Source organism: Muscardinus avellanarius (genome assembly GCF_963383645.1).
Source record: "Muscardinus avellanarius genome assembly, chromosome: 1".
NCBI lineage: Eukaryota > Metazoa > Chordata > Mammalia > Rodentia > Gliridae > Muscardinus > Muscardinus avellanarius.
The window spans coordinates 109,288,498-109,308,698 of NC_137786.1; the positions used below are offsets into that span (position 1 = coordinate 109,288,498).

General features: G+C 42.0%; 1 protein-coding gene across 7 annotated transcripts in view; it reads left to right on the forward strand.

The window, feature by feature from the left end:
* Window positions 1-4,351: 4,351 nt before the first annotated feature.
* Window positions 4,352-20,201, forward strand: part of SIMC1 (SUMO interacting motifs containing 1) — a gene marked incomplete at both ends in the record, with an annotated part of 73,862 nt that continues 58,012 nt past the window's right edge. For 6 of the 7 annotated variants that reach the window (XM_080696906.1, XM_080696907.1, XM_080696908.1 and 3 more), the window contains one exon: window positions 4,352-4,480. In XM_080696906.1, coding sequence (XP_080553032.1) covers window positions 4,352-4,480 — 129 coding nt within the window. Of the gene's footprint in view, window positions 4,556-20,201 lie in introns of all 7 variants that reach the window. The other variant, XM_080696909.1, reaches the window with a different exon arrangement.

A 20,201-nucleotide genomic window follows, 5' to 3' on the forward strand; every position in this document is an offset into this window, starting at 1 on the left:
TTGCTGATCCCAGTCAGGATACTAAACTCCAAAATTCCATTTTTGGGCTATTGTGACCCATTATTTTGGAATTCTGGCTTCCCATGTCTGGTCCACAGGCAAGTATGAAGAACAGGATGCAGGTATCTCCAATTATCCTAGTCAACATCCAGGAATGGGGGCCAAGAGGATGAGAGATCATATTCTCTACTCCCTTCTCAAGACCTGGAGGATGACCTAGTCGTCCAGAGGCAACTTTCATGTGGCCATGCATTTTGATAACAGAGAAGCTGGAGGCAAGAAGCCAGCCCCACTGACCAGAGGAAAAGAAGGAACTTACCCTGTTTGAAAGAAAGTGGTCAGTCCAATTAAGGGTTGGGTCGGAGAGTCTGGGGCTTGAGAAGGGGTATAACAACAGAGAGAGAAAGAGAGAGAGAGAGAGAGAGAGAGAGAGAGAGAGAGAGAGAGAGAGAGAGAGAGAATAAAAAAATAAATCCTTCTGGGTTTCGGCACCACATGTAATGTTGAAATTGAGTTGGGTGTCGCAAAGGAGGCAAACACCAGCCAAGTTAAAGGCCTCTTTAACCAAACTGGCACCTTTGGGCAAAGTCTGCCTACCATGGGGGAAGGAACCCGATGACCTAGCAGCAGAGTCACAGTCAGCAGAGTCACATGATCAGCAGAGTTACAAGACAGAGAGGAAGTGAGGGTATTTATCTTTGGGTGGAGTTAGCTACATATTAATGTCAGTCCAGTCCTCTCACAACATCTGGAGTCTTGCAACCTCTGGCGTCTGCCCCATGATGTCAGGAGTCTCGCAGCATCTTCGCTCTGGCTTCTGGGGTTCCGCCTCCTGTCTCTGCTGCAGGGTCCCATGGGGGAAGGGAGGGACCTGACCTATCAAGTATGTAGCCTAGAAAGAAGTGGTATGAGAGGTCCAGAATCACAGAAGCCTAGAGAAGACAGTGTTTCAAAAAGTAGAAAGTTAGGACTGAGATGATTTACTTCAGTGGTAAAGTGTGTGTTTGGCATGCACAAAGAAGGTCCTTTATTCAATACCCAGCATAGAAATAAAGAGAAAAGAAGGAGGAGGAAGAGGAGAAGAGGAGGAGGAGGAGTAAGAGGAGAAGGAAAGGAGGAGGAAGAGTTGGAGAGGAGAAAGAAAATAAATAGAAAGTTAAAAAAAAGCTAAATGTGTGGTGGCACATACTTATAATGCCAGTACTTGGAAGGCTGAGATGGGAGGATTGTGTTTCTCAGCCAGCCTCAGCTACACTGGCCCTCTGCAACTTAGTGAAACCCTTTTCCAAAAAAAAAAAAAAAAGAATAAAAATAGGGCTGGGGGTATAGCTCAGAGGTAGATTGCCCCCTGGGTTCCATCACCAGTACCACACACACACACACACACACACACACACACACACACACACAAAGCTAAATGTTTAATGGTATTAGGTTAAGTCAACTTCACAACAATTTACCTGTTATGGTTTAAATGGTGGGGGATCTTTTTTTTTATTCAACTAAAGTTTGTAGAATAGAAAAATTAAAACTAACAGGCAGCTCAGTGCAGCTTTAACAAATCTTTATTACAGAATCAGTAGAAAATAGAGAAGAGAAGGAAAAAGCAGCATGCCAACCCCTTATGCTAAAGAGCCCGAAAATAAAACTCTGGCTCCTTTTTAGCCCCCAACTTTTATATAAATTTGGTATTGGTATCTTCTTATCAGCATTACCAAAACAATGGGCTAGTAACTTATTCCTTAGGCAGGTAGTACTTCTTTGTCTCCGGAAAGGCCAGGTCACAGAGGAAAGGAGGTAAATAGAGGCACTGATTGCCTCTATATAGTTTTAGGGCTAAAGGCTCCAAATGACTCTGAGGCTTTTACTATAGGTTAATCATTAGAATAAAGGGCAAAGATAGAGAGGAATTCTGCATTGTAATAGCTGCAGCCCCTTCCCTACCTGAGTGTCTGCACAGCACCCAGGCCCTGACTATATTTTACATTTTGGAAATTAATACCAAAGCAATTTTCCAATTCTGGCACATTACCCATTGGAAAAGAATGTTTGAAATCTGTTAATAATAAAGTCTTTGTTCACCAGACCAGTAATTGTCAAAGGGTGGTCACCAGGCTAGCAACATCACTATCACCTGGGAACTTGCTAGAAATGCAAATTTTGGAGCCTCACTCCCCCAAATTAGTATCCCAGTCAGAAACTCCAGTTTGCAGCCCTGAAGTCTATATTTTATTTTGTTTTATTTTATTTTATTTTAGTTTAACTTTTGTGGTATTGGGAATAGAACTCAGGAGCATTCTACCTCTGACCTATACTCCCAAACCTATTTTTTATTCTTTATTTGAAATGAAAGACCCCCGCAGAGGGGAGACCCTCAATCAAACCTTGGGATAAGCGTTGCCAAATACACACGAGAGACATATGTCCTTGATGCAAAAGAAAAAGGTTTATTAAGGAGCCAGTGCACTGGGGCCGACTTGTATAGGAGTTTGGCCCCGAACGACTGAAACTGAGGGTATTTATAGGGAAAAGACCACTAGTTAGGGGGGTTTGGGCCAGATTGCATGCGTTTACAGAAAATTACAGAATCATTTGAAAAGTACATTCTGTAGTCAAATGTTAGATAAGATACTAGGTGTAGTCAGCAGGTTCCTGGCACAGGGCGCACTGACCCGGTCAGTATAGATAAGATGCTAGGTAGGTTCCTGGAACAGGGTGGGCTTATTGCATATTTCTCATTCTTGAGCCTATACTTCTTAAGCTGCAGTTAAAAAAAATATTTTTCTTTTAACTATTAGCTGGCTGCTAGGGGCTTATAATTTTTCTTTTAAAATGGAGCCTTTCAGAAACAGGGTCTCACTGAGTTACAAAATGCCTCATTAAATAGTAGCTGAGGCTGTCCTTGAACCCCGATCCTCCTGTCTCAAGAAGTCTGTTTTTATATGCCCTCTGGGTGATTCTGGTGCTCACTAAAGTTTGAGAATTACTGCATTAGAGAGTGCTTAGATAGCAACCAATAGCCATTCATTTAGGAACAAATCTCTTTCTACCAAATATATTTTTCTGTTACTTTGCAAAGTTGTGGAGCCTCAGCAGCAAGATTTTGTCAACACATTTATCATAACCACAGGTTCTTTTTTTTTTTTTTTTTGGTACAATGGATTGAAACCCATGGGCATTCTGTATCTGAGTTAGAACCCCAGTTCTACTTTATTTGGAAACAGGGTCTCACTAAGTTGCGGAGGCCTTGCTAAATTGCTGAGGCTAGCCTTGAATCTGAGATCCTCCTGTTACCACCTCCCAAGTACTGGAATTACAGGCATGTACCACCATGACCTGTTGGTCCTATTTTGATAATAATGTTCCTGCTTTACAATCAACCAGCCAACTACTATTCATTTTTCCCTGTATTGAGGATATCATCTTTCATCTTTATAATTTCTATTTAATTATGACATTTAATTATTCATGGCCTCTGCTACTCTATAGATTTTCTTAGTGCACTTTTACAGCTTTTCATCCAGGTTCCCACTGAGCAACTTTCTCACAGTTTAAATTCCTGAGAGACATCGATTGTCATGAAACTGCAAATGGTACAACTTAGGAAGGCAATTGGGCATCATTTATAAAAACAACAACAACAAAAAAAAAACATAGCTTTTGACCCCCAAACTCTACAATTAGCAATTTACCATACAGATACACACAAAGAAGTTCTACACGTGAACCTGTACACAAAGTAGTGAGGTCTCTCTTCACTCCCTCGGCCACAAGGCAGTTCATCTAATCTGTCAGCTAGGGAACCACTACTTATCAGTAAGAGACCAGGACACCCCCAGTCACTCAGGGCCCCTCTAACCAGCAGTGAGAGCGTGGGTCATCCACTGTCAGTTGGGGACCCCTCTACCCTGTCAGCTGGAAGTCAGGCCACCCCTCCACCAGTCACTCAAGGCACCAGTCAGGGGTCAGGTGACCCACCCGCACGGGGCCTGTGTGTGGCAGTCGCCAGTCGCCCTCCCCTCCGAGGCCACTGCCACCAGGGAGGGGCTGGTCACACCTCACTTCACGCTTTGGTCAGCGAAGGCTGCCGGCAAAGCCCCGCAGCCCCAGCGCGGCGGGCGCCCGCAGGAGCGGCCACTCGGCCTTCCTCCGGCGGCGGTGCGCGCCGGGGCGTGGCCGGGTGGGCGGGGCCTTGCGTGGGCGTGGCCGGGCGTGGGCGGGGCCGGCGGCGCGGCGGGGAGGGGCGGGGCCGGCGGGGTGATGGCTCGGGTTGCGGCCGCCGCCGCCGCTCCCGCTGCAGGAACCGAAGTCGCCGGCCGCCCGCGGGCTGGCTGTGCCGGGGCCCGCCGCCATGGAGGACTTCATCGTGATCTCGGACGACAGCGGCTCCGAGAGCTCCGGGGGGACCCGCCCGAGCCGGGCGCGGAGGCTCCGCCGGGCCCTGTCCCGGGCCCCGGGCGCGCTGCCCCGCCGGACGGTGGTGAGTGAGCGGCGGCGCCTCCTCTCGGGCCTCCACGGGCCGCCCCCCGGCCCGGCCGCCGCCGCCCGCCGTTTGGCGCCTCCTGCTGCAGCGCTTCCCGCCCAGCCGGCCTCGGCCTCCCGGCCTCGAGGAGCAGCGCGGCCCGCAGGGGGCGGCCAGGCCTCGGGCTCGGCGCCCACCCAGCGGACAGGCCGCGCACATGGGCCGCGTCGGCGCCGGGGCGGGGGTCGCGGAGCCTGGCGGCGGCGGGCTGGGGCCAGCCCCCTCCTGGGGCCCAAGGGTGGGGGTCCTGGCCGGGCCGCCGCGGCGCCGACCTCCCGCCTGGGACGCGGGAGCGCGTAATTGTTTGGCTTGTAGCGGGCACAGATGTGTGCAGGGAGGTAACAGGAGACCCGGCGGGAGGGAGGGAAGCGCGGGCCCCGCCGGATCGTGGCTGCGCTCCAGGCCTGGCTGCCCAGCAAGGGGCCCGAATTGGAGTTGTGGAGGAGGGCGATTTATTTTGCTTAGCAAACAAGTACCGAGCCCTGAGGTGGGGAGGATCTCCCACTATTCCTTTTCTCCTCAGGCCCCTTCATTTGTGTCCCTCTTCCTGAAGTGAATAAAGTATCTATGGACCCTGCCTTTCCAGAACCCTCCACAGATATTTCTTGAACCCCTGCTAGCGATCAGACGTATTAGGGGCTTAGAGTACAATATACACTACAACATTTAAGGGCCTGTGTAGATGCTGATATATTCAACAAATGATTAAGGGTACTTAGGGGTAGGAGGTGGGCAGCTTTCTCTTAGAAAACCTCCCGCAGTCTCCCCAGCCCCAGAGCCATACCCCAGAAATAAAAGAATTATCAAGATGGTGTTATGTGTATAAATCTTGCAGTTTAAGGAAAACACCCTCATTTGTAAATACTCCTCCCAGACAAGTCTCTTAGATTCAGCCTTCCCTCCTCCTTCCCTTTCCAGAAAGTCTGCAGTCCCTAACTGTCCCTTCCTGTTCTGTCCCAGGTGCAATGTTAGGTGCTAGGTGATGACTACAGAATGAATGGCATGCAAACATAGTGTTAAATTGCTCTGGTTCAAGCAAGAGAGATTCTCGGTCCGTCTCAGTAAAAGAATTTAATTGAGTTGGACAGACAACAGATTTTCAAAGGAGAAATGACCCAGCTTCATAGGTGAATGAATGTACTTAGTGCCGTGGCAGAGTGTGTGGGAGATAACAGATTAATAATAATCACTTGGATGAAAGAATGACTGAAGGAATAGGGAAGAGAGAGTGGTTCAGATGTATGTCTGAGCAGGCACAGGGTGGAGGAAATGCTGAATTCAGTTTGGACCTACTGATAAAAATGCTGATGGTGAATGTAGATGGCTATGGCCAATTTGGAGGAGTTAACTATAGAGAAGTCAGGACAAGAGAGATTTGGCAGGTGTTCAAATAGAAAGAAGTATTGAAAGTCTAATAAAGACTGAGACCATTAAGGAAGAGGTGGGGTACTGCTGAGTAACCCATATTGCCTTTACCCTGACGACCTACCCCCTCTTTCCTATTGCCCTTTGTCTCACTCCTTAAATTTTTCCCTTCCTACTGGCTTCCTTTTGACCCAAGAGTTTTCCATTTTTCCTCATCCTGGCCAAGTTTCCTTCAGTGCGGATAATAACTTTATCCCAGTCTCTCGTGGCCTTGCATACACGTATATGGTGGACTCTTTCCCTCCCCTCTGACTTCCCACTGAAGAAAGCATTTTGATCTTGAGCCATTTAAGTGAAGGAAAAGTTCCACAGAGCAGTAACCAATTTAAATCTTTTTGTTGTTGTTGTTGTTTGTTCTGGGGATGGAACCCAGGAGCATTCTACCTCCGAGCTATACCCCCAGCTCTATTTTTTATTCTTTATTTTGAAACAGGATCTCACTGAGTTGCAAAGAGCCTCACTAAGTAGTGGAGGCTGTCTGCAAACCGCAGTCCTCCTGTCTCAGCCTCCAAAATGCTGGGATTACAAGAGTGCGCCACCATGCATGGCCCAATTTAAATCTTGCTTCTTGAGCCAGGTGTGGTGATGTACACTTGTAATCCAGTACTTGGGAGGCAGAGACAGGAGGATCTCAGGTTCAAAGCCAGCCTTGGCAATTTTGCAAGACTCTCAGGAACCCAGTGAGACCTTGTTTCCAAGTAAGGACTGGTGGTGTCGCTTAGAGATAGAATGCCCCTGGGTTCAACCCCTAGTACCAAAAAAGGGAGGAGGTATAGGACAACCATGTAAAAGATCAAAGGCATTGAGATACTTTTGCAAGGTTATAAAACCTAAAACAAGCCAGGTACAGTGGCACACACTTGTAATCCCAATACTTGGGAGGCTGAGACTAGAGAATTGGCTGAGGACAGCCTCAGCCAATAGACTCTCATCAACCTAGGGAGACCCTGTTTCAAAATAAAAATAATAAAATAGGCCTAGGGATGTAGCTCAGAGTTAAAATACCCCTGAGTTAAGTTCCCACACATCAAATGAATGAATGAATGAATGAATGAATGAATGAAAATAAAGCCTAAAACAAGTTTTTATAACTTTTCCAGGGACTTTGAGGTCAGAGAGACCTCAGAAATCAAGATCTCCTGCCAGGTGTGGTGGTCCATGCTTGTAATCTCAGCATTTGGGAGGCTGAGACAGGAGAATTGCTGTTCATAGACAGCCTCAGCTACTTAATGAGGCCTTTTGCAACTCAGAGATAGAATATCCCTGAGTTCAATCCCCAGTAGGACAAATGGAAAAGACAAAAACACTAAAGTAAACATCATAATAATTCTGCTAAGTTGGGTATTAATATTTTTAAGTTTAAAATGCTGAGAGGTGATAAAAATTGCCCAAACTCATGTAACTGCTATGCGGGAGATACTTTTGTTGTTGTTGTTTTGTGGTACCTGGGATGGAACCCAGGGGCATTCTACCTCTGAGCTACACCTCCAGCCCTATTTTTTAATTCTTTATTTTAAAACAGGATCTCACTGAGTTGCAAATAAATGAACCTAGAGGCATTCTACCTCTGAGCTACACCCCCAGCCCTATTTTTTAATTCTATAATTTGAAACAGGGCCTCACCAGGTAGCTAAGGCTGCCTGTGAACCTGCAATCTTCCTGTCTCAGCCTTTCAAGTACTGGGATTACAAGCATGTAACACCATGTCCAGCTCACTTATATTTTGAATTTAAATGTGAAATTAGTCCAAACCTTATACCAGAGTTAGCTCCATAGGAAATGTACAAGTCACTTTCCTCATCTTTCATTTATCTTGGGTTGCCTTTGGGAAGTTGGAGGGTCTGGCTATCCACAAAAGCTGGTAGATGTTCCCTCTCTTTGGAGAGATACTTACTTTTATACTTGTTTGTCAGGGTAGGTAAAGGTACTTTCTTCCAATTAGTCTTTTAATAACAGTTTTATTAAATCATAATTCTATCACATACCATAAAATGCCCTGAATTTTATATCCACCTCACTAGCTATTTTTTATTTATTTATTTATTTATTTATTTATTTATTTATTGTGGTACTGGGGATGGAACCCTTCTCCAGGCTACACTCCCAGCAGACCTATTTTTTTTTTTTTTTTTAGTGGTACTGGGGGTGGAACCCAGGGGCTTTCTACCTCTGGGCTATACTCCCAGAGCTATTTTATGTTTTTTAATTTGGAAACAGGGTCTCACCAAGTTGCTGAGAGTCTCACTAAGCAGCTGAGGCTGGCTTCGAACCTGTGTGATCCTCCTGTCTTAGCCTCCCAAGCGCTGGGATTACAAGCGTGCGCCACCACGCCCGGCCACCTCACTAGCTATTTTAGAACATGTACTTGACTCCACAAGGAAACCCTGTTCCCTCTGATAATGTTGTTGCTATTGTTAAGGTACACAATCATATCTACATATGGAAAAATTCCACACTTTTAATTATAAACAGTATTTTAAAACTTCAAGTAGAGGTAAGAAATTCAAGACAAAAGTATCTGCCCCTGTCTATTTCTACTATCTAGGAAACTATAGTTTTTGTGTTTTGCTACAGAAATTTTATCTGTATGTGTGTACAAACATAAATGTTTAATTCTTTTTCAATGAGATCATACTAACTTTTCAAAACCACTTAGTATATTCTAGGCATTTAAATAATATTACCTCATTCAAACTCTGGTTTGTTTTACTCAAATCATAATTCCATATATATAACATAGTTTCTACATAGTTATACATAACATTGTAAGTATTTACTCAATAAATGTTTTATCAGATGCATGTTATTCTAATATTAAAAGATAAATTAGATGGGCATGGTGGCACATGCCTGTAATCCCAGTACTTGGGAGGCTGAAACAGGAGGATCACTGGTTGAAAGCCAGTCTCAGCAACTTAACGAGGCTCTCAGCAACTTAGTAAGACCATGTTTCCAAATAAAGATAAAAATAGGACGGGAAATGTAGCTTGGAGGTGAAATTCCCAGCACACAAGATAATAATTATTATTATTTAGCCAGTCCTTTTTTTTTTTTTTTTGTGTGTGTGTGTGTGTGTGTGTGTGTGTGTTATTGGAGATTGAACCCAGGGGTGTTCTACCTTTGAGCTACACCCTCAGCCCTCTTTTAGTTTTTGTTTTCAAACAGGATCTCACTAGGTAGCTGAGAGTCTTGCTGAGTTTCTGAAAATCTGTGATCAAAAATCTGTGATCCTCTTGTCCTAACCTCCCAAATACGGGATTATAGACATGAACTTGTGCCCAGCTGGTTTTAATTTTTTTTATATTATAGACTATGTTAATATAAATTCTCTTGCAAGGTCATAAGAATATGTTTATAGGACAAGTTACTTAGAGTAGAATATTCATTTATTATCGCTATTTTTACTTGCATGTTTGTTTATGGTACTGGGGATTGAACCCAAAGGCATTCTATGTCCAAGCTCATCCCCAATCCTTTTTATTTTTTGTTTTAAAACAGGGTCTCGGTAGGTTGCTGAGAGTCTCACTACTGGCTGAGACATGTACCACCACACCCAGCTCATTTATTATTTTAATAGATACCACTATTGTGATGTTATATCATTCTTTGTATGATCTTAGTATTTGAATCTTAGAACAATGTTTATAATATTACCACTTTCAGAGATATAATCTACTTCTACATAAAGAAACTAAAATGTCAGATACTAATTTTCCCAGGCTCCATTGCATCTGGTACTTAGACCGTAGGACCTAGGTTCCCAGCTAGATGTGCTTATTCTAGACTTTGAATTGGAAGCTATCGACAGGAAGAAGCAAGGCCCAGGCAAGCCACACTTTACTGAAGATGACAATAGTAATGATAACTATAAGCAGCAGTAGTAAATGTATTAGTAGCAGGGTACAATATTTGTGTTGCTAGCTGTAGAAAATGGAGTGCTTATGACCTGTGGTAGTAACAGTGGGGTATTCCATTGTACAGACATGGTTTTGGCCTCTAGGATTAGTCAACCACACAGACTCCAAACATGGTGTCAGGCGCTTCTATAAATTCTAGGAGTTACTTATTATCCTTTAATAACTTCATTTTGTGCTTAAGTTAAAGTTTTGGCTTTTGATTGTTTACAGTTAAAATCCCTACTTAAAGCACCAAGTTATTCTTCAAAAGGTGATAACATATTCTTATATTAACAGTAAATTGATTTTCTCATATTGGCCAACCTGGATACTATCAAACTTAATACATTTATGTGAGTCTGATAGTCTTAACATTTTTCAGCTGACTGGAATTTTGCTGGAAGGAGAAACTCTTCTCAGATGGTTTAATCATCTTTGTTAGGTTTCTTTTGCTGTAATAAATACCTGAGATAAGTCAAGAAAAGAAAAAAGGGCCAAGCATGGTGGCCCATGCCTATGATTACAGTACTTAGGAGACTGGGGAAGGAGGCCAGTTTCAGCTACTTAGTGAGGCTTCTGCAACTTAATAGAGCCTGTTTTAGAATAAAGAATAAAAAATAGGGATGGGGATGTAGCTTGGTGGTAGAATCCCCCTGGGTTCAATTCCTAGTACTGCAAAAACAAGGTGTATTTTTCAGTCTCTGTATTTATGTAATTATCTGATTCTTTCTACTGTTGATTTTTACTTTCAGTCCATTATGATATGAAAAGATGCAAGGAATTATATCATTTTTTAAAAAAAACATCTGTTAACACTTGTTTTGTGGCCTAGAATAGAATATGGTCTATTTTGGAGAAGAATACATGAGCTGCTGAGAAAAAATGTGAATTCAGCTGTTTGGGGATGAAATATTCTGTTAGGTCCATTTGGTTGATAGTATTCTTTAGGTCTGAAGAGTTTTTACTGATATTTTGTCTGGATGACTGATCGAATGGTGAGAGAGATGTGCTGAAATCTCCCACTATTAATGTATTGGGTTCTATCCGAGCCTTAATGTCAATTAGTGTTTATTTTACATTTGAGGCATTGTCTTGGTCAGTATTTTCACTGATATAATCCAGAGTAACTGACCACAGAACTTAGAGAAGAAAATTTATTTGCTCACAGATTTTTGGAGATCCTGGGTTCAGTTCATGTGAAGCCTGTGTCTGTGAATCTCAGGACACGACTGTGGGAAGTAGAGAGAAGGAGAGCAAGGATCTGCTGTAATATCATGGTTGCCAGAAGCAAGAGAAGAAAAAGCGAGGGGATTCAAAGACACAAGTACAACCCCTATTCCGCATTCTAAGGACACATTCTTCTCCACCCACACCCCACCATACTAAGTTACAATGGATTTATCTCCTGGTTAAATTAAACCCTCATTATTCAGTTATATCAACTCTAGGCACCAATAAATGAGCTCTTCAGAGGGCATTGTGTTTCTAACTTTAACAGGCATAAATGTTTACTATCATATCTTATTGGATTGTTCCCTTTGTCAGTAAGAAGTGACCTTCTCTGTCGCTTCTAATTTTGTCATTAAAGTCTGTTTTGTCAGGTAGGAGAGTAACCACCCCTGCTTGCTTTTGGTCCCATTTGCATGAAATATCTTTTTCCATCCTTTCACCTTTAGCCTGTGAATATATTTGCTTATAAAGGTGAGTTTCTTACCAGCAGCATACAGTTGGATTTTGATGTGTGATGTTGTATAATTAGTATACATTTAGTGTTATTACAGAGAGGTGACTTTGTATGTCCTGTCATTTTGAGTTTTATTTTTATTTGATTCAGTATTCTCAGTTGCTTCTCTGATAGCGTTCAGCCTTTCTCTAAATTTTATTTTATTATTTGTGTGTGTGTGTGTGTGTGTGTGTGTGTGTGTGTTTTCTTCTTTGTTCTTTAAGTGGTTTTCTCTATTGTCAGCTTAGTAGCTGTTAATTATTTATTTATTTATTTATTTTTATTAGGGATTGAGCCCAGGGGCATTCTACCTCTGAGCTACACTCCCAGAGCTATTTTATCTTATTTTAAATTTGAAACAGGGTCTCACTAAGTTGCTGAGGCTGGCCGTGAACCTGCAATCCTCTTGTCTCTGCCTCCCAAGTACTGATATTACAAGTGTGAGCCACCATGCCTGGCTCTTTTAGTTTCAGCTTATCTCGGAAGATTTTAATTTCTCCATTGGTCTTGAAAGATACCTCTGCTGGATATAGCAATCTTGATTGAAAGTCATTTTCACTTGTATATTGTATTTGATATATTCTAAGTTCCTCTGGCTTTTAGTATCTGGGGGGTTAAGAAACCTAGAATTATCTTTATTGTGTGATCTGCACTTTTGCTATTGATGTATTTAAGATTCTCTGCTTGCCTTGTGGTATGGAAAGGTTCTTCTTTGACCTTATCCCATTGGAGTTCTGAATTTCTCCTGTACCTGAATGTCCCATCTCATTTCAAACTTGAAAAGTTTGAAAAATTCTGATACTGTTTCTCTGAAGAGGATTTTATGCCCTTGGTTTATGCCTCTAGACCTTTTTCAATACCAGTTACCTTTAGGTTTGGTCTTTTGTTTTCACAGATTTCTTGAATGTTCTGGTCATGGTCTTTCATTATCTTTTCTATATGATTACTGAGTGTTCAATTAAATACACTGTCTTCTAAGACTCTTGTTTTCCATGAAATCTAATCTGTTATGATAATTTTTTGAATTTTTTATTTCTGTATCATGTCTTTCATTTCTTTTGGGATTTCTGCTCCTTTTTCAAAGTCTCAATTTCTTTATTACATGTTTTTCACAACTTTTATATTTTCTCTGAAGAGTATATTTATCCTTAAGCTCTTTCATCATATTAACAGTCAAAATTCTGAATTCTTCTGGCATTTTCTGTGCCTCTTTTTTTGTTTATGTGAGAGCTATGTCCAATCTCTCTATAATGGGTACTTGGCTAGGATTATATTACCCTCAAAGCATGTGTTGCATGTAATTATGAATTCTAAGAGGAAGGTACAAGGGTACTGGGTATTGAACCCGGGGGCATTTTAGCTCTCAGCTACACTCCTAGTCCTTTTTATTTTTTATTTTGATACATTATTTCACTAGGTTGCTGAGGGTCTCACTGTATTGCAGAGGCTGTCTTTTTTTTTCTTGTGGTACTAGGGATCCAACCCAGAGGCATTCTACATTCGGGCCACACCCGCAGCCCTATTTCATTTATTTATTTATTTATTTATTTATTTATTTATTTATTTATTTTTGAAACAAGGTCTTACCAAGTTGCTGAAGTTGACCATGAACCTGTGATCCTCCTGTCTCAGCCTCCCAAGTATAGGCATATACCACCACACTCAGCTCCCAGAACCTCTTTAACAGGATATAGTACCCACAAGTGACAATTGTAATTTAAGAGAAAAACAAAGTTTAATATATGCTCTAGAAGTAATTACTAATAATCTCTACCATTCTATTTTTCAAGAGGAGATGATAGTGGGATATAATGGATCATCTGAGTGATTTATGAATTAATGAGTTTACATTAAAGAGGGTTTAGAAAGTAAGGAGAATATAAAGAAAGGAGAGAAGACAAAGATAGGGGACAGAAATTAAACTGTAGAAAGTATTGTATAAGAGGAGTGGAAATTGATGAGAGTAAAAAGCAGAGACCTTGTGATGACCTGATTAAATGACAATCAAGTATCAAAGAGTTCAATATAACTGTATCACCACAAATTTTGAGGGGGACAATAGAAGTTTATTAATGGTGAATAGTATTGTAATCCTTATAAAGGTGATCAATATTATTTCTGAAGATATTGAGAATGCCTTTACTTTGAGAAAGCTTCTGTGGTGCAATTAGTACTTTTTGGCCACTCAATAAGCTGCTAACAGTTTTTTCTTTCCTGGCCTCTTCTGCTGGGCAGGGAGTTAGGCTGGGGTTTTCTCCTATTTAGGTACAAATTGTATACACTTTTTTTTTTTTTTTTTTTTTTTTTTTTTTTTTTTTTTTTTGCAGGTCTGGGGATGAAACCCAGAGGCATTTGACCTCTGAGCTACACCCTTGCCCTATTTTTTATTCTTTATTTTGAAACAGGGTCTCACTAAGTTGTGGAGGGTCTCTGCGAACCACGATCCTCCGGTCTCACCTCCTGAATGCTGGGATTACAAGCGTGCATCACCACACCCAGCTTTGTATCCACATTTTTATAACCACAGTGAGCAGCAGAATTGCATCCTTTGCTGCAGGAGCTCTGACAGTCTTCTGGGGGACCAGGCATTTGTGAATCCACTCTCTGCACAGAGTCAGACCTCTGTGATTCAGATTCTAGGCCCATCCTGCATGCCTTCCTACTTCAAAGGCCAGAATGTTCCAAAGGGATGCAAAGGGAGAGAGAAAGAAGGGTTTTTTGTTTGCTGTTTCCTGGAAGTACAAGTAGAATCTTGTGTCTGTGTGCACATCTTGGGTACAGATACTTTCTCATGGGCAATGCTTTGTTTCTCTCTGTCTGAAACTCCTCAATGATTTCTTCAAGGGCTCCAGCACTTTCCTTGCCCAGGCTTACCCCATGTTTTCAAAGACAAATCTTTGCACACACTGTAGGCATACTGGACAGCTTTTGTTTGTTTTTTTCCTGCCTTTTGGTTTTTGGGGAGCTTGGGGACTGAATCCAGGGGCATTCTGCCACCAAGCTATCATTTTTTATTAGGGTCTTACTAATTTGCTGTGTGTCTCAGTCAAAATTCTACTGCTAATCCAAAATAACCACATTTTTAGAGGAAGGAAAATTTATTTGCTCACACTTTTGGAGATTTCAGGGTTCAACTCACATCAGGCTGGGTCTGCAAAGCTAAGAGCACGGCAGCAGGAAGCAGAGAGGGAGAGAGCGAGAGCAGGGGTAGGAGAACCCTTATACAATCTGCAAGGCCACACCCCAGCATCTCCACCTTAGCAACCAAACACTGCTTCCAACATTGCTCTTGTTTCCATAAGGGCTAGAGGTATACTCTAAATCCAAGCCTTTCAAGCCCTAACCCCTAATCCAAGCCCTAACCCCCTAGACCTCATGGCCACCTGACAATACAAAATATATTAAGTCCATATCCAAGAATACCCACAGTTCTAGCATCACTCCAAAGTCCAAAGTCTCCTCTGAGACTCAAGGTAAACTCTTGGCTGTGAGCCATTATGAAACAAAAACCAATTTACATACATCCAGTATACAGTGGCACAGAGTAAACATTTGTATTTCAAAAGAGAGAAATATGGCCATAGAAAGAAGGAATGGGACCAAAACAGTATTGAAGTCCAGCAGGGCACATATTTGATCCTGTAGCTTCACTTCTGGCATTCAGGATACATGGTGGTAGATGTGATCTCCAGGCCTTTGTAGCCCTGTCCCTAAGGCCTGGTTAATCTCAATGGGTGGCATACTGGCTCTTCTAACCTGTCTTTATCACTCACGGTTTGCAGTCTTTCCTCATAGTCATTCTACATTTCTGGCATCTCTAAATCTCAGGGTTTTTCCTTGAGATCTCGGCTTTGCCCTCACAGCTTTATAAATGGAACCATTTGGGCCTGCTTGGAGGGATTCTGACCCTGCCACATGTTGCTTAGCTTCCCAGGCCTTCCTTTGAAATCTGGGGATAAGACTTTATGACCTCTTTTTTCCAGCAAAATCAGCATTACATGAGCACTGAGATAAATTGCCAGAAGGAAATATAGTTACGCCCTCTTCAGTCATTGGGCCCTTTTCAATCACAGCCCCTGGGACCACCTTCATCATGGCCACCACTGGGCTCACCTCTATCGTGACCACCACTTCTTCCTTCCTTCCATCCATCTTATTTCCTCATCATCTTCCTCTGGGTCTCAGTTTTACACATGCCTTCTTGGCCAAGCTACAAACCTATAAAGTCTCCCTACTTTACTTTCTGCTCCCAAAATTTAGTGTACAAGTCACAAAATGTGTAAACCAATACCCAGGACACAATTTGAATGCTTTGCTTTTTTGATATTTCCTCTGCCAGCTTAATCGGTCCATCATCTTTAAATTCAGCTTCATACAAAGTTTCAGGACACAGGTAAAATGCCAATAAGTTATTTGCCAGAATGCAACACATGTGGGAGTCCTTTTGGCCCTCTGAAGTTTCCTGAGCACATTCTCTGCTGTCTACCTTTCTAGCCACATTCAGACCCTTCCAATTTACTCTCAACAACCCAGTTCCAAAGACTCAAAATCTGAATGGTCAGACTTAAATACATCAGTGATCCCACTCCTTTGATACCATTTTCTTTCTGGTTCAATATTCTCACTGTTTTAATCCATAACAACTGACCACACATCTTAAAGGAAGGCAGATTTATTTGCTCACAGATTTTGGAGATTTCATGGTTCAGTTCATGTCAGGCCAGATCTGCAGAGCTCAGAGCATGGTGGTAGAAAGCGAAGAAGGAAGGAAGGAAGGAAGGAAGGAAGGAAGGGGCAAGGCAAGGAAGGCAAGGCAAGGCGGGCTTTGCTCTCATATGGAAGCCAGGAGCAAGAATGAAAGTAGAATGGCCAGACCCCCAGGAACCCTTCCTTTGCAACCAAGCCATGCTTCCAACATTGTTACTTTGCTTCTATGAGGGATAGGAAGACATTCTAAATTCAAACCATTACACTGTCTCCCTAAATTACTGAGGCTGGCCTCAAACCTGTGATCCTCCTGTCTTACCTCCCAAGTATTGGGATTACAGGTATGTGCCACTGCATCTAGCTAGCTTCTGTTTTTCTTAAGCTTGGTTGCTAATTGAATTAATGCATTTTGGGGAAGAATGTTCACCTCTCCCATCAAGCCACTGCATAAAAATGTCTACCTAATCACTTATTAGGTATTTGATGCAAATGCAGACTTAACCCTTTTATCAGTTCTCCATCTATTTTAGAAGCCAGAATTATTATTTTTGCCTAACTGCTATTGCCAAGCTTCCCAACAACTTTTCCCAAGGTCTTCCTACCTCAGTTTTGTGGTGCAGAATATTGTTTTACTTCACTCTGGTGGAACTGCTATGTTATTGTTGGAGCCTCCAATCCACCATCTTTAGTTTGTTTCATCTGGCTCCCTTGGAGCCAGGCATGGTGATGCACACTTGTAATCCCAGCATTTGGGAGGCTGAGACAGGAGGACCACAGTTTGTGGACAGCCTCAGCTACTTAGTGAGGCCCTTTGCAACTCAGTGAGACCCTGTTTCAAAACAAAGAATAAAAAATAGGGCTGGGGATATAGCTCAGAGGTAGAATGCCCCTGGGTTCCACCACCAGTACCACAAAAATAAATAAGTAAATAAATAAAACCCCTTTGGAAGATTGTTTAGAATGTATTAAATTTATAGATTAATTTGGGGCAAGCTGGTATTATTTAAATTTTAATTTTTTGTTAATGAAAAGTACATGAATGGACAATGTGAATAGATCCATACCTATTAAATAAATTGAATCAAATAATAAACCTCCAAAAGTGAAATCACTAGACCTGTATGCGTTGACTTGTAAATCCTACCAACATTTGAGAAGGAAAGTATGTTAATTCTCTATAATCTCTTTCAGAAAAATAGAAGCAGAGGGAATACGTCCTAATTCCATAAGACCAGCATTATTAATACCAAAACCAGGGAGAAATTACAAGAGAAATCTGCAGACCAGTATCTCTCCTGAATATCTGATGCAAAGTTCCTCAACAAAATACTAGCAAATTGAATCTAACAGTGTTTAAAAGGAATTATTTACCATGACCAAGTGGGATATCTCCTAAGTACAAGGTTGGTTCAAGATTTGAAAATCAGTTCAAAACAGGCAGAAGACTACTGAATGTTCTTACTGCAAATAAATGATAAATGTTTCAAGTGATGAATATAAGTACTTTGATTTAATCATTACCCAGTATATTCATGTATTAAAATATTACACTGTACTCAGTATTATTATGTCTCAGTTAAAAAGAAAACTTGCCAGGCATGTGGCACTTGCTTGTAATCCCAGTACTTGGAAGGTTGAGACAGGAGGATCGAAGTTTCAGGGCCAGTCTCAGAAATGTAGAGAGACCCTGTTCCAAAATAAAAAGTTAGAGCAGGGCGTGGTGGCACACGCTTTTAATCCCCATGCTTGGGAGCTGAGACAGGAGGATGGCACAGGTTTGAAGCCAGCCTCAGCTATTTAGTGAGACCCTGTTTCCAAATAAAATATTTAAAAATAGTTCTGGGAGTATAGCTTGGAGGTAGAAAGGCTCTGGGTTCCTGTACCACCAAAATAATAATAATTAAAAAATAAAAAGTTAGAAAAAGAGCTGGGGCTATAACTCAGTGGTAGAGTGTCCTTGGGTTCAACCCAGCAGCCAAAATAAATTAAAGTATAAAACTTAAAAACAAAACTAAAGCCAGGTGTGGTGGTACATGGCATAGAGTTGCAAGTTTCCCTCAGTTCTTTTCTCCATGAAAGAAAGATTTTATTAAGAGGATGCAGATAGGGCAGGCATTGAAAAGCTTTTTGTGTAGGTTCCACAGGAGTGTTGCCAAGCTGAGTAAAGGAGAGAGAGGGGCTGAAAAGGGGCTCTAATCTGCCACATGGTCTCTCATATAGCGTAGATATTCCACCCCTTCTTATGCATAGTAATTTGAGTTTCACTCCATGGGTTAGTGTGACTGGGCAGGATTACATCATGTGGGAAATCTAAAACTACAATGTGGTAGGCTGGAAGTCTCTTAACCACAGCTGGGCTGGGCTATACCTGTATTTTCTTTCAGGAAGGCTTCTCTCTGTCCTTTTTTCTGTCCTATGTATTCCTATCTAGCTACCTAACAGTGCATACCTGTAATCCCAGCAATTTAGGAGGCTGAGACAAAAGGATCACAGGATCAGATCCAGCCTAGGCAATTAGAAAAATCCTATTTCAAAATAAAAAGGCATGAGGATGTAGTTCAGTGATAGAATGCCACTGGTTTAGTCCCCAGTACCACTCCCCTCCCCCAACATACACACACAAGGAGGAGGAGGAAAGAAAGGAATGGTGGTTGAAACAGGAAGATCATAGGTTCAAGGCCAGCCTCAGCAATTAGCAAGACCCTATTTCAAAATTTAAAAATAGGGCTAGTAGTATAGCTCAGAGGTAGAATGCCCCTGGGTTCAATCCCCAGTACTACTAAAATAAACTAAAAATCAGATGGCCTGTGCTGTGTCACTCTTCCTCAGGCTTTGGGAAAAGGCACTCTGGAGTGGGTCTGTCTGGGCAGTGGGCCCTGCTTTCTGAATGAGGATGCGATGGATTGTCAGTACCTCTGCAGGCCAGACAGGGTCCCCTCTTACTGCGCATGCTTCACCAGGACCAGCCATGTTCAGTTACGACTGTTTAGCCCAATGGCAAGAAGCCAAGCAAGTTTGAGTCTGGCATCTCACAGGCGCATCTGTGGGAATTCAACATCAAAGTTGGCAGTGTTTGTAAAGCTTATCATAATTTTTGTTTCCTTTCCTCAACTGAAATCTTTCCAGAAAATCCAGGTTTGACAATGGGAGGAAAAGTTCACTGGGAAGCTTATCATTTTTATTTCTCAGAGGAGAATTCTGTCTAAACCAACTCAAAAAGCTATATGAAAAATAAGCAAAGGCCCCTAGAAGCCATGCTAACATCTATGCAGGACACTATACTTGAGGACTTGGTCTAATTGTGAGCAAGAGGGTCCAAGTGAAGTTGGATGGCAGCCAGATCATAAAGGTCTATTTGGACAGAGCGCAGCAGAACAACCTGCAATACAAGGTTGAAACGTTTTCTAGTGTCTATGAGAAGTTCAGAGGCAGCCGGACATGGTGATGCATACTTGTAATCCCAGCATTTGGGAGGCTGACACAGGAGGATCATGGTTTGCAGACAGCCTCAGCTACTTTGTGAGGCCCTTTGCAACTCAATGAGACCCTTTTTCAAAATAAACAATAAAAAAAAAATAGGGCTTGGGGTATAACTTGGAGGTAGAATTTCCCTGGGTTCAATCCTAAGTACCACAAAAAAGAAAAGAAAGAAAGAAAGTAAGTAAGTAAGTTAGTTAGTTAGTTCAGGGGCAATGATGTTAATTTTGAACTCCCAGAGTTTCAATTGTAACAAAAATGACTAAATGAAGTATCAGACACAGTTAAAAAAAAAAAAGAAATCAATTAGTACAATTCATCATATCACTGAGATAAGAAAAGCAACATGGTATGTCAAAGGATACAGAAAAAAACATTTGGCAAAGTCCAATGTAATTCATGATAAAAATTCAGCAAACTAAGAAAAGAAAATAATTTATTCAGCATGATA